At 40.6% G+C, this 15,459-nt stretch overlaps 1 protein-coding gene across 1 annotated transcript in view; it reads right to left on the reverse strand.

Moving 5' to 3' along the window:
• The window catches only part of slc9a8 (solute carrier family 9 member 8), an 88,091-nt gene that overhangs the window by 13,336 nt on the left and 59,296 nt on the right, over positions 1-15,459 (reverse strand). The window contains exons 9-10 of the mRNA XM_084069900.1: positions 1,459-1,597; positions 363-468 (exon numbers count right to left, since the gene is read on the reverse strand). Of these exons, the coding sequence (XP_083926026.1) occupies positions 363-468; positions 1,459-1,597 (245 nt within the window). The remainder of the gene's footprint in view (positions 1-362; positions 469-1,458; positions 1,598-15,459) is intronic.

Raw genomic sequence — 15,459 nt, forward strand, 5'->3', positions numbered from 1 at the left:
AATTGTTATGCACGTTTTTGCACTTCATTGCTTTCATGACTATAATTTGGGAATGTTATTGCTTTTGTACTTGTTTAGATTAGAACTTCTGGCTTGTTGTAATTGGATATCCTTTTTTAATTAGGTAGATATTTGTATAGAAAATCCTAACCAGGGTCAGGGGACGCAAAATAGCCTCAGCTAGAAACCCCACATACTGTCACCCCACAACGGTTTCATCAGGGTCTTGTGTTTGCCTGCATACACAGCTGTGTGTGTGTGTGTGTGTGTGTGTGTGTGTGTGTGTGTGTGTGTGTGTGTGTGTGTGTGTGTGTGTGTGTGTGTGTGTGTGTGTGTGTGTGTGTGCGCGCGCGCGCACCCACCAGACAGCTTCATGCCTTCTGCCAGGCCATAAGGCAGGTAGGCAAAGATGATCATCATTCCAAACTCCAGAGATGGAGTCTTCCTCAGATCAAAGTGTTTGAGAGACTGTAGCAAGGAGTCAAGGAGCTCAAAGGCAACTACTTAATGGACATTATGAAGGACGTCTTGTTAAAGGTGCTGTAAAGTGATTATTTCTTTTGTTGGTTAAAACAAAATGTTTTTTTATTAAAGCTTTGTATTCAGATTTCTCCAACTCTTTAATAAATAGAAAATACAGTACATTTTCAGATGAAAGTACCCGTTTATCAGCTTCAATTTGAAGTGTTCCAAATTCAAGACTTCAGGTTTTTCAGTTTCATCACTTCCAATGTAACTTGTTTATCCTGTATTAGTTCTGTCCCCTGATTGGATGAAATTGACATGTTGACCTGAAACGTATTTTCTGTTTTCTAAAGACCGGAGCGACGGGGAGACCCCTGTTACTGACCAAACACTCTGGAGCAAGGCTTACTATGGGAATATACAGAAGAGCTATTGAAGACAACATTTTAAACAAGAAAACATCACTTACACTCCCTTTAAGCAAACAAAATAGCCTCAATACTACCATAACACATTGTGAGGACATCGGCAATTTTATAAATGTTATTCTTAATACACTTTGCCATTTTTAACCGTTAGCCTAGAGCCGACAAATTGCTGATCTATAAACAATTCTTCGGTGCATGACACTGGCACGCAATCAACTATAAATCATGTTTAACTCTTAATTCAAACCCCTAAACCTAACCTCTAAACCTCTAAAAAAATAAAATAATATAAACCATAAAAGAACAATTTATGTTCAATTTATGTTCTTTTATGAGAACAATTTATGTTGTTCTTGATGGAAAAAAATGCCTGTCTTTCAAATTCTACTATACTTGTGAGGACGTTTGGTCCACACACACACACACACACACACACACACACACACACACACACACACACACACACACACACACACACACACACACACACACACACACACACACACACACACACACACACACACACACACACACACACACACACACACACACACACACAGGATACGAGAGCAGAGATGAGACCAGTCAGGGTTCCCAGAGCTGCAGAACCAAAGAACATTTTGAGGAAGTATCCTAGAGCCTGGAGAAACGTCTCCCATCCCGTCACCATGGAGTTATCTGCGCTGGTGAAACCCTCTGCCGTGCTGGAAGAAGAAAAAGATAAAAACAAGATAAGATGTGTGTGAGTGGTATTTGGCCGCCGACCCCCCATCTGAAAAGGTTTAGTGCCAGGGACCCCCAGAAGAGAAGATTTATATTAAAGAAATTCAAAACAACATTATTTTTGAGATGGGGGTCCACGGCCAAATACTTATAATTTTGGGAGTCCTTGACATGGAAAAGTTGGAGCGCCACTGATATACTGTAGCAACATACTGTTAGGATTTAGAAAACATTGTTAGATATGTACGTATTTGGCCGCGGACCCCCATCTCAAAATGTTTTGTTCCAGGGACCACCCAGAAGCAAAGATTTGAATAAATATTCATAGATTTGCAAAAGTGTTCATGATTTTTCAAAAATAGCAGATCTACAAGCTCATAGCGCGCCACTCGGTGCCGCGCTATGAGCTTGTAGATCTTAAATTAAGCAGATGTACAAGCTTGCAGTGCGGCACAAAGTGACGTGCTAAGAGCTTGTATATCTGCTATTTTTGAATAGCCAAAATATAAAATATGGTTAAAATGATTGTGATGCCACATTAACTACTTTAGCTGGGGAACCCCTTCAAGGACCCCTGGGGGTCCCTGCACCCCAGTTTGAGAACCAATGTTCAAAGTTGCATGTCATCGCTGATGGATGAAAACCTTGTACGTCCAACATTTCAGGAAATAAGAAAAACATAAGTAATCATGTGTTCCAATGGATCCAATGTGGTTATCATTTAGTCCAGGGGTCTTCAACAGGGGGTCCGGGACCCCTAAGGGGTCCTCAGAGTTAATACAGGGGGTCCGCCAAATCTTTGTGTGATATGATTATTTTTTTGCTACATTTTTTTTACATTTTGAGGAGAACTTTAGCCAAAAATAGCAGATCTACAAGCTCACAACACCTCGCAGCTATTTTTGGCAAAGAGTTATCGGTGTGGAGGGGGAAAAAAAACAGCAAAAGTTTATCTGAAATAAAAAATTGTACAATACAGAGGGGGTGCCTGCATCATCTCTCTCTCAGCTAGGGGGTCCTTGGCCTGAAAACGTTAAAAAACCCTGATTTAGTCAAAAGCTGGATATATATAAAAACCCACAGAGACTTTTAACTTTCAAAATCTTTCAGGAATAGTTCAATTCATCTACTTATTTACGTTTGCATAGATTTATATTTAATGCCTAAAGAGTGCTATCTTATAAATGCAATCCCAGAATCCAAGTATGGAGGGACAAGCAAGACCCTAGAAGTAACTCCTTTTATTTCTCTACCATATTCCTAATCCCTGTTTGTTACTACCTGTTAACTCTTATTTTATTAATTGTATTTTGTTCTTAGTTTTTACTCAGTTGCTCTGTCTTGCGTTTCATTCTGCAGCACTGCCATGAAAACTACATTTCTCTCATCGGATCAATAAACGTCTAGCTTTCTATCCTATATACTCAATAAAGGTTTGGAAACTTAACTTTGGTCGAATATTTATCCCGTTCAATAATACCAATTGGTATTGTATTTTATATCGCTGTTATTGTTTATTAGTCAACTTTACAACGATGTATAACTTGTAAGAATAGGCTCTATTCACAGCAGCCATATTATGAAGACATTCACAGGTGTTACCAATGATACTAATGAAGGCTCTGTTCCATTTAGTGTAGCACAGTGGTTTCCACGACCCCCATAACTCTGAGTGTGTACAAATGGAACCAAATGGACCCTTACGGGTCCATTTGGTTCCATTTGTACACTCTCAGAGTTACAGACCTGTAAGGGGCCATTTGGAAGCCCATGAGGGTACCTGGACCCCAACTGTAGACCCACTGGTGTTTCCAGTGGGCCAACATGCACAATATTAGCACCCTGACTCTGTTTGACCAGAATGGAACAGAGCCTTCATTAGTATCATTGGTAACACCTGTGAATGTCTTCATAATATGGCTGCTGTGAATAGAGCCTATCGTGCAATGAGCAACCGAGCTAGACGTCCAACAAGAGCCAAACTATTTGCATTTGAGTCCATCTTGGTCACACATTGCATTGTAGTACATGTATTCTTACTCTAGAGGGCAGTGGCGCGCCACTACCAAATCCAACCACCATCTGCTGTCCATTGGGTGTCACTGACCATGTTAGCATGTACTGTATGAGTGCAAACTGTATGGCTTGAATGATTTATTAAAACATCAAAGAGAAAATGTCCTTAGTTTTGGTCTTTGACAATATTTCATACCTAAGCCTAAGTATTTGGGGTGGATATTTATATATTCTTCCAATTATGTTTAGCTGTGCCAGTCTTAAGCCCTGTTGTCAACAAAATGGTCATTATCTACAATCTATATACTCGCCACACATTGTGAGCTTGTAGATCGGCAATTTTTTTAAATGTTGTATCTCGCCACTGACTATCCACTATTACAATAAAACTAATCTAAAACTAATTAAAAAAAACTAAAACCAAGACATAAAAAAAGCACACACACACAACTAAACTAGCAAACCCACTTTAACCCATTAAGGCCTGAGGTTCCAATTCTACAAATATGTCTTCTAAATCTGAGACATAAATCTAAAAACAGTTTTCTGAAACACTTATGTTGCTAAAATATCAGTGGTTCTCAAACGTTTTCATGTCAAGGACCCCCAAAATGATATGTATTTGGCCGCGGACCCCCATCTGAAAATATGTTGTTCCAGGGACCCCAGAAGCAAAGATTTGAGTTACAAATGTTCGTTTTAAAAAACATATATATTATTCAAACAAAAATTTGCACAAATGTCCAAGATTTTTTTTTTTAATAGCATCTACAAGCTCATTGTAGATCAGATTTCTTTGCATAGCCAAAGTATAAAATGTACTGATATTTTAAACAAAAGGTCAAAATGAATGAAATAAACCGTTAAACTATAATAACCTTGGATATGCAGTGCAGATGAACAGTGTGTGAGCGGTGGTGCGGTGCTTTCTGGTGACTCATTCCTCCATTACGTTTTGTTTGCCAAACACAGACCAAAGGGATCACATTGCTCATTTAACCCATTAAGGCCGCGAACGCATCCGTGTCGTTTTGAGATTTCTTTGGGCTATTCAAAAATAGCAGATCTACAAGCTCATAGCTTCTCGCTACGAGCTTGCAGATCTGCAATTTTTTTGAAAAATCGTGAAGATTTGTGCAAATCTTTGAATGTATATATTTCAAAGCGAACATTTGTAACTGCCAAATGTCAACAGATGTCTTAATTTTTCTGAAAAAAACTATTGTTGCTATATCAGTGGTGCTCAAAGGTTTTCTTGTCAAGGAATAGGATCCCCAAAATGATATGTTTTTGGCCGCCGATCCCCATCAAAATATGTTGTTCCAACAGGGTCCCCACACATTTTTAGCAATGAATTTCCAAAACTTTTCCAAAACTTTTCCAGAATATTTAGCCCAATTTCCAGGCCTATATAACAATCATTCAGCGCAATAATGTGTCTCTTACTCCTATGTACAATGCCCAAAGATAGGCAGTGTAGCAAAATAATAAATAAAAAACAATAAAAAGTGTTTGGGGGTGGGGCACAGCCGCGAAACCTCGCTCAAATAGAGCCTGCGAGCGAAAATAGGAGGGGTGGACGACGTCGTTGCACGGTTCGTTGTCGCTTGCGGTAGGTCAGGACGGTCTCATTCAAAAACATGTATTTTAATGAGATTTCATCGCCCGCTCGCGTCGCGTCACGTCGCATCGCTGGCAGTGCGGATGGGGTGTTACACAGCCTGTTCGGCGAAAAACTACTTATGTTACATATTTCGTGTAATGTTATACATGTTTATGAAAAGGTTTTGTATTAAAAAAAATCAATAGCCAAAAACAATGCATAGCCAAATATTTTTCCAGGACCCTTGATAAATTCCAGGACCTTTGATGAAGTTTGATCAATTCCAAACCTTTTCCAGTACTGGATTATTTCTTTTTTAATTTCAAAATATTTCCAGGAATTTCATGACCGTGGGGACCCTGTTCCAAGGACCCCCTCGGTGCAATGCTATGAGCTTGTATATCTGCTATCTTTGAATAGCCAAAGTATCAAATAATGGTTAAAGTGGTTCAAATCTAAAACGACAGATGCTTTTCCCGGTCTTAATGGGTTAACTGGAAGAGTATGTAACAAAGCCATTTCCCGCCAACTGCATTACAAAAAGTAAATATACCTCAAGTACTGTACTTGAGTAAGTAGACTTTAGTTTAGTTACTTCAACCACCACTTGACGTAGTGTAAATCTGCTGTTCCCAAACATTTTCTGAATCAGGGCCCACTTGGAAACATGAATCTCAAAAGCGTTCGCGGCCCACCCATCTGACCACTTAACGCGGCAGCCATTCAGATGGGTGCATTTTTCAGAGCATGTTTATATTAACTTACACCGACAGATTAACTTACACTGCCAGATTAAATACATAAATGAATCTGCCAGCGATTTTTGGTTTTTCTTACCTTTTCAAGTAGTCACAGAATATTTATCTCCAGTATGATCGATCCCCTGGCGGTTGCTAAACACGGAGGGTTTCACTGGGCTTCCGCGAGAAAAGGAAAAAAATCCAAAAAAAAACGATCACGTGATCCCTGAATCTGTGTGACTTGAGGATGAAAATGGTCACTCGTGTGTTAAGAGAACAGCGCCATCTGGTGGAAAAACAACTGAAAAATTAAAAGTCTTTGGCAGTCTGAGCCTTTTGGGAAAAAAAAGTTGTAAAAGTCTTCCTTGGCAGTGAAAGAGTTAAAAGACAAGACTAGTATACATGTTACAGAAAAGGTTTGATGTCAAATTCCTCGTTTAACCCATGAGGCGCCATAGTATTTAAAGAGTAAATATGAAACATTTCACGTTGTAGCAGGCGGCGTTCTAAATTGCCTCCTCTAGGAGGCTGTGACACCTTTTCAATGCCTGTATAACGGAAAGTACTAATACTGTGGCCTGCCTGTTTAAAGCGTAGAGCCACAGGATCACGTTCGTCCCCGCGTCTAATGTTAGAGCGGCGCTCGCTGATGCGAGTACGAAGGGGTCTGTTGGTCTTTCCTACATACCCCAAGCCACAGGGACGTTTAATAAGATACACCACATTTTTGGTACTACAGGTAATAGGCTCTATGCACAGCAGCCATATTGGAAAGAAATTGGGCCTCTTCTTGCTTCCTTCACAGGTGTTACCAATGATACTAATGAAGGCTCTGTTCCATTCTGGTCAGGGTGCTGATATCGTGCATGTTGGCTCACTAGAAACACTCCATTTTGGTTCCTTGTGGTGGGTGTAACTCTGAGAGTGTACAAATGGAACCAAATGGACCCGTAAGTTCCATTTGTACACTCTCAGAGTTATGGGGGTCCTTGAAAATAAGACAACCACTATGCCACACTAAATGGAACAGAGCCTTAATTAGTATCATTGGTAACACCTGTGAAGGAAGTAGGGAAGGGGCCCAATTCATTCCCAATATGGCTGCTGTGCATAGAGCCTATCACACCGCGTATCTTGACGTCTTTAAAACCGTGGGGATGTGTGTAAGTTTTGCACTTAGTCGTAAAGCCACATTGGGCACAACTCCCACACCTGTAGTTCCCATCGGGAATGTCCTCCAAAAAGGTGCTTTGTTTTAGTTTGGGCGTATAAGATCTCACCAACTGGTCCCTCAAATTAGGAGGGCGTTTAAAAACCACAGCTGGGGCTTCTTTAAAGACAGTATTGAGTCTGTGGTCCCATTTAATTATATTATAATGTTATTTATTATTATCAATACAATCTTAGTGTTTTGGCCATTTATTTGGGGGCACACTTGCAATATCCTCCTGACGGCCCAAAAGTGGGTCCCAAAACCAGTGGTGGAAAAAGTACTCACATTTTTCAAAGTATCAATACTGCAATGTAGAAATACTCTGTTACAAGTACACATCCGGAATAAAAAATGGACTTGAATAAAAGTACAAAAGTTTGGTATCAGAATGTGCTTAAATACCAAAAGGAAATAAGTACTCATCATGCAGAAAGTCCCTTTTCAAAGGTTTTCAAATGTATAAAATGTAAATAGCAGATCTACAAGCTCAAAATGCGTCATATCTCAGCAAATTGTGAGCTTGTAGATCGGCTATTTTCAAAAGAAGTAAGTAAAAGTAAAAGTACAATGTTTGCTTCTGAGATGTAGTAGATGTAAAATTACTGAACATTTGAAATACTACAGTAAAGGGGAAAAAAATACCTCAAAATTGTACTTAAGTACAGTACTTGAGTAAATGTACTTAGTTACTTTACACCACTGCCCAGAACACAGGCTGGGAATCGCTGGTGTAAATGGAAATGTGTGAGCGGTTGTTTCTTGTGCGTCACTCCTCCTCCATTCACTGTTGTTTGCCAAACAAACAGTGAAACGACAAAGAGACAAAGAGAGTGAACGTATCACATCATGTATTAACCCACTCAACCCGGGAACGCATCAGTGTCATTTTAGATTTTAGCTATCACCATTATTCTATGCTTTGGCTATTCAAAAATAGAAGATATACAAGCTCATTGCGCAGCACTGTGTGCCACGCAATGAGCTTGTATATCTTCAATTCTTTTGAAAAATCATGAAAATGTGTGCACATCTTTGAATATATATATATTTTTAAGCGAACATTTGTAGCTCAAATTTGCTTCTGGGGGTCCCAGGAACTAAATATTTTGAGATATGGGGGGGGGGGGCGTGGCCAAATACATATCATTTTGGGGGTCCTTGACATGAAACGGTTTGAGAACCACTGATATTATAGCAACATACGTCTTTTTTCCAAACAAACTGTTAGGATTTAGAAGACATTTGTAGCATTTGAGTTACAAATGTTCGCTTTAAACATATATATCTATTCAAAGATTTCCACAAATATTCACGATTTTTTTTTAAATTGCCAAATTATAAAACAATGGTTTAAGTGCTTACACAGATGCGTTCCCGGTTTGAATGGGTTAAGTGACTTGACTGGAAGAGTATGAGGCCATTTCTCGCCAACTCACAAAGGATAATTCCTTTTAACAGGTCGTTCATGAAAGTCCTTGCGGTCTTGTTTCCAATGAGAACCTGTGAGCAATTTGGGGTTAAGAGTCTTGCTCAGGGACAAATTTCATTTCATCGACACATATGCTGGCCTGGCCGGGAATCGAACCTGCGGCAACCAGGGCCTCTGGCTCCTTAGGCGGACTCACTAACCACTCAGCTATGGCCGCCCCTTACAAACAACTGATAAGGGTTATGATGATGACATACTGTCACATGTCATTGCTGTCGGGCAGAAATCTCTTTATCTCCATATTTTAACCCTTTTTGTGTATTTTTCCTGAAATGAACCTCCCTACTTGATCATACAACAGCGTCACACAAAAGCATCAAAATTTGAATCCTGAACAGTAACAGTTGTGCACATATGAGGTTTCCACCCGACAGAGACGATATATTTGGACCTTATGTAACAAATAAACACTATGTGATGAATGTCACATTATCGTCACTGTCGGGGTGGAAACCTTGTATGTCCATAACCGTCACTTTTCAGGAAATGGAAGAAAGAATACCTGTGTTGCAATGGCTTCAATGTAGTCATTATTCAGTATTTATAGACCAAATCATAACGACATCAATCACCACCACGATCAAAACACTTTTTTCCAGGGTAGATAACGCCGGCGGTGAGGCATTGGAGCAGAGTTATTCATTAACCTTATTAATGGAAGAACAGGACACTAATGATGTTGTTCTTTGATTTTTATACTTATCCACAGGTTGACAAACTGGACATATAGCTAATGTTCTGGACACTTTAACCCATTAAGACCTGGAACGCATCTGTGTCACTTTAGATTTCTTTGGCTATTCAAAAATAGCAGATATACAAGCTCATAGCGCGGCACCGAGTGCCGCGCTATGAGCTTGTAGATCTGCTATTTTTTGAAAAATCTTGAAACCATTTTTTTCCCAGCCACCTGAAGGCATATGTCGTTTATCCGTGTGCCTTCTTCTAGCACGACATAGTGCAATTGCCTCCACACACTATGCACACCACACATATAATGCATGCCATGGGAAATCCAATACACTACATGTTTGCAACTTTCATATTTTTTCTGTACACTTTGTATTTGTATGAAACTTCATCATTGCGCAATAGTTCTGCCATTAGTGCTCCAATGCGATTTGCGTCTCATTTTTCCAGTTACACAGTGCATGCACGGACAGTCACGCTGTTCCTAGTACGAAACACAAACAGTCAACCCACTACCAGGCTCTCTTACTATTATTAGCCTATGTCAGACGATGTGTGTGTGTGCACGGAAAAAGCGGGTTACATTTGGTTACCTATCAAATATGTGTCCTGTCGCGTGACACGTTTCGCAATGCATAGGTAGGCAGGTCACACAATCGGATGCCTAACCATATGCGGTGTAACAGCCTACCATGTAGGCGGCCGCAGATACACACGGCATACCCACAGGACTAAGCATTTCACTGCTGTGTTGACTACAAAGTCATTCTACCAACAACAACTGATCGTATTTAAGCACAAGTGTGTCGCCTGCAACGTATGCAAAATTGCAAAATGAAGGCAAGAGGACAGTTACTGAAGGGCTGAACCAGGTAGAGTTGATTGCCTTAACTATAACGGTGCAGATCACCGCCAGGCCGGGTTGTCTACCCAGGGCCCGCAAACTTTGGAAGGCAGTCATAGCCACTTGGAATGGGAAAAAATCTGAACTTTGCAAAGAATGTTAACTAATCTTCTGGGCCGCATAGCGTCCCGAACTCTAGACGCAAGATATATATCTCTGCTGTCCAGCGCAAAACTGCTAACTCCAAAACGCTCATTGTTCAGGAAACGAAAAAACTAAATATACGTTTTTCAGGATATGAAGAAAACCTTATATTTTTAAAACAAAGCAATACTGCCTCATCAAAGTTGGTATAGTGACTTTATATATTGTCAGATACTTGCATGTGTCATTATATTATCAACACTGTACCCAAATCGCGGATAAATCAACACTTTACCCAGCGCAAGTGGAGTTAGTAGTTTCAGACGAGCAGAAATCAAGCTGAAGTGGAGTTAGGTGTCCACAACAACAATGGCTCCACTGGCTGCTGAGAGAGAGGTTTCAAAAGGGTACAGATTCCCAAAAGCTAACAATGGATCTCCAAGCTCACAATGCATCACAACAACGTGTGAATTAATGCCCTGATGCTTCATGACACTTATTATATGGGCCTACAACAATAAATAGGACTTCAAATATTACAATAACTTCTGCTAAGAGGTAGTAGAACACTAGCGCGACAGAAATGCTATGAACGTCTTTCTTCTTATCACAATGCTCTCCTCATTAAACACTTCATAGATTTTAGAAATATAATTACTTGTTTTCAAAACATTAGCGTCAGTGCTGTTTGATAAACAGGTACACTGCATAGTTTTAACAGACTACGGGGAGTCTGTTTACGTGTTCCTCCTCCTCGTTCACTGCGCACCGCGCACTGCTAATGCTGTGCTGTAGCACTGTGTAGAGGAGAGGGGGGAGTTGTTTGTTTTTGACGGACAGTTTGAGGATCCAATGGAGTTGGGAGTTTTCGTCTGAGGCGCTTTTTAATACTTTTCATTGGTTCAAATGTTTAGATTTTTTACACAGATGTGAAGGGTGTTCAATAGCGTCGATTTATGAAAAAAAAAAAAAAGATGAAAATGGAGTTAGCTGGTTCGTCCTGGACACCGACGATATAGTATATAGATTGGTAGTATATAGCCAATTTACAAGCTCTTAACGCGTCATTGTGAGCTATTTTTACTTTCACACGACACTGTCATCCGTTGAAGTATAACATTTGTGGATCTGCTACTTTTGATTCTTTCGTGTCACACTGTAGTATGATCAAGTAGGACGTTAATTTATGAAAAAACACAACAAGTTAAATTATGGAGGCAAGAGGTTTCAGAGACGATACGTCAGGTTTAATCCTAATGTCAAGAGTAGCAAAGCTTCTCAATTACTGGAAGTAACTTTCTCCTGTCTGTCAGTGTCAAAAACAGGAGCCAGACATTAGTCTAATGGTTATTATTGCCGGCACTTGAGCTGAGAGTGCATTACCGTTAGCCACACGCTGTTCAGGTGACATGTCTAGGTGCTAACCACAAATGGTGCACGGTACATTTACTCAAGTACTGTACATAAAGTACAATGTTGAGGTACTTTTACTTTACTTTTTTATACTTAAAAGTTCTACTCCATCCAGAACATATCATACGCAAATATTTTTTAATCCCCACATTTTTTTTGACAACTTAAGTTACTAGTTACTTAGCATATTGTTATTATTACAAAACACACATCAACCCACTTGAGAATAACAACGTTTCGGTCTATTAGACCTTCATCGGGTTATCTTGATCTATTTGAAAATAGCCGATCTACAAGCTCGTAAATCGGCTATTTTTGAGAAATGTATCTCAAGTCAAAATTGCCTTTTACCTGCAACAGAGTACTTCTCTATGACGTCATTGTTACTTTTACTGAAGTAAACAAATCCGACTACTTCTGCCACCACCGGCAGGTACACGAGGTGAGGTGCACTTGGCCGTGATGTAACGTAGCTCTCTGGACGCGCCGCGGGGCCAAGCGAGGTGTTAACCCATTCAATACGGGGACGCATCTCTGTCACTTTAAGATTTCTTTGGCTATTAAAAATAGCAGATATACAAGCTCGTAGCTCGGCACCGAGTGCCGCGCTACGAGCTTATAGATCTGCTATTTTTGAAAAATCGTGAAAATGTGTGCAAATCTTTGAATATAATATATATTTTTAAAGCGAACATTTGTAACTCAAATCTTTCCTTCTGGGGGATCCCTGGAACAACATATTTTAAAACAAATATTCGCTTTAAAAAAATATATATTTAAAGATTTGCACACATTTTCACGATTTTTCAAAATAATTGCAGATCTACAAGCTCATCACTCGGTGCCGCGCTATGAGCTTGTAGATCTGCTATTGTTTTAATAGCCAAAAAAAAATCTAAAATGACAGAGATGCGTTCTGGGATTGAATGGGTTAACAGAGACAAATTACGGCGGCCGCTCGGCCGTGAATATATATATTATTCATGGTTTCATTTACTCTTTACAGTACACAGGGGCACGGCCGACACAGGAGATCACAACACTGCTGCCCAGAAACCTGGCCGCCTTAAACGCTGATAGCGAGGCGATGGCGAGAAGTGAGTAAAGACACAGCCAATGGGACGAGAGCGATACCGACCGACACAAGGGCTCTGCCAAACGGCTCGTTTCCGTCTGTCAGTGTTTCCCGGCACGCGTGTGTGAGTGTGAGTGTGAGTGTGTGTGTGTGTGTGTGTGTGTGTGTTCGTATTACTATACTTGCGAGGGGCCAAATTTCCCTCACAAGTATAGTAGAATTTGACCTCACAAGAGAAATGGTTGCTGTATGGGTTAAGAACAGTTTTAGAGGGCTTACATTCAGGAAAAGAATAGTGCTGGAGTTATAACTGATATATACTTAGTTACATGTGAGTGTTACGCCCCGAAAATAGCCGATCTTCAAGCGTGCAGCACGAGGCATTGCGAGCTTGTACATCTAGTATTTTCGGCTTTAGGTTGAGGGTTGAAAATAACAAAAAAATAATTTAACACAAGTGTGTGTGTGTGTGTGTGTGTGTGTGTGTGTGTGTGTGTGTGTGTGTGTGTGTGTGTGTGTGTGCGTGTGCGTGTGCTTGCGTGTGCACGCGTGTGTGTGTGTGTGTGTGTGTGTGTGTGTGTGTGTGTGTGTGTGTGTGTGTGTGTGTGTGTGTGTGTGTGTGTGTGTGTGTGTGCACGTGCGTGTGTGTGTGTGTGTGTGTCATTCCATTGCGATTTTCTTGTCAAACCTTATTATGTTGCACTGCTGCATGAATTTGTGTCATTCCTTTGAGATTAGCTTGTCACAAGTCACTGGTTACTGTAGGCGGTTATTGTCCACCAAGAAAGAGTGGAACCAGTTTCAAGTGTGTGTGTGTGTGTGTGTGTACTTGTATTACTATACTCGTGAAGGCCCGATAGAATATGAGAAGAAGAAATTGTGAGGACAAGGGCTCACAACACAAGAGAAATGTTTGTTTTATGGTTAAAAATTATGTTTAGAGATGGGTTTACATGCCGGAAAATAGACAATCTACAAGCTTCTTGTTGTCGATTTTTCAGCAATTTTCAATGCTTCCCTAAGATTTTGATGGCCTCACAACAAGTATACTAATACAGACAGTGTGCGCGCGTGCGTGTGAACAAGTGTCAGTCTACAGAGATACCATCATTAGTCATGTTATGTATGATACAGTGAAGCTGTTTATAAGCTGTCATTGTCCACCAAGTGTAGAACTAGTTTCACCAGTGGAACCTGTTCACAACAACATGGCCACATGAAATGTTTGGTTGTTTTTTTACTCTTGTTTTGTTTCTTTCTTTCTTTTTTTTTTTTGGGGGGGGGGGGGGTTACACTTCCTGGAAACATATTTTCCCAGTCACAACACTGTCACTATTATGTAAATCATGTCCCTGGCTCGGTGTCGGTTTCAGCTGAAAACGTCGGGCACAATTAAACAATGCTCACACCAAATCACACCTCACTGCTAGTCACATTTCAGTGGTTGCTCAAATGGTTTTTTTTTTGTCGTTATGCCAATTGATTCCTCCCCACACACCCGTGTGTGTTGTATCCTACAGACTCGCCTGCCAGTGAGGAGCCCACACCGGGAGGACATAAAAGCCTTCGTCCTACTGCTCCCGCCCAACATTCCCTGTTGACAGGTACCGCCCCCCACCCCCCCCCCCCCCCCAAAACCTGTGAGATTACGGGCAGTGAAAAGTATCACACTCCCCTCCCCGCCCCCCCATAGACGCTTGACAAAGCCGGATTCAAACCCACAACCTCCTACGCGGTGGTGGTGGGCCACCGCGTAGGAGGGCCTAGAATGTACATGTTTGATGTAGCAACCAGAAAGTGTGTCTTCTTCTCTAAGGCGATGAAATAGGTCACAGTGGCTGCGTTCCTCTCCTCTCTCCCTCTCGCCACATGCTGTATCAGCATAAAAACAACGCCTATGGTTCAAAGGTTGAACTATGCCTGGCTCCAACCCACGGCACCATGTGCAACCGAACTGACATTTACAACTAGGCCATAACGTGGGAGTTTGTGTCTCTCTGCAGATGTATGCACAGACATCTGCTTTTTAATTATTGGGGTGCAACAGTTGATTTGGACTAATCGATTATAAAAAATAACCAATTTTAATGAATCCATTTTTTTTCTTTGACTGTGAAGTCCACATTATTTTGAGCATGTCATAGGCCAAATGTTTCTAAAGATTAAAAAAAAAAAAAAAACATTGCCACGCGTTCCGAGCTTGTATTTTGGCAAATTTCCCGTGAAAGTATTTAATCAGACTAATCGGTAAGACTGTATATTAAGGTCGGGTCTATAATGCATTACAAGCGCATGTATAGTGCATTAAAAGAACATTTATAATGCATTATAATGTGCTTATCAGGCATTATAACACTAGTTATAAATCATGCATGCAACATAACAATTTATAACAAGGTTTATGAAGTAGTGTAAGTGCTAGTCATAACGCATTATGTCCTGCACAGAGGTGACTATGTGCAGGACAGCATTGGGGGGTGTGTGTGTGTGTGTGTGTGTGTGTGTGAGTGTGTGTTATCTGTAGCCACATCTCTGGCAGGTCCTTTGCATACACAGGTGTTGTGGAGTTGCTTGGAGTGCCAGCCTGTGTGCATGGCGTGCACAGGCAAATATAAA

Source organism: Gymnoscopelus microlampas (genome assembly GCF_963454915.1).
Source record: "Gymnoscopelus microlampas genome assembly, chromosome: 10".
Lineage (NCBI taxonomy): Eukaryota > Metazoa > Chordata > Actinopteri > Myctophiformes > Myctophidae > Gymnoscopelus > Gymnoscopelus microlampas.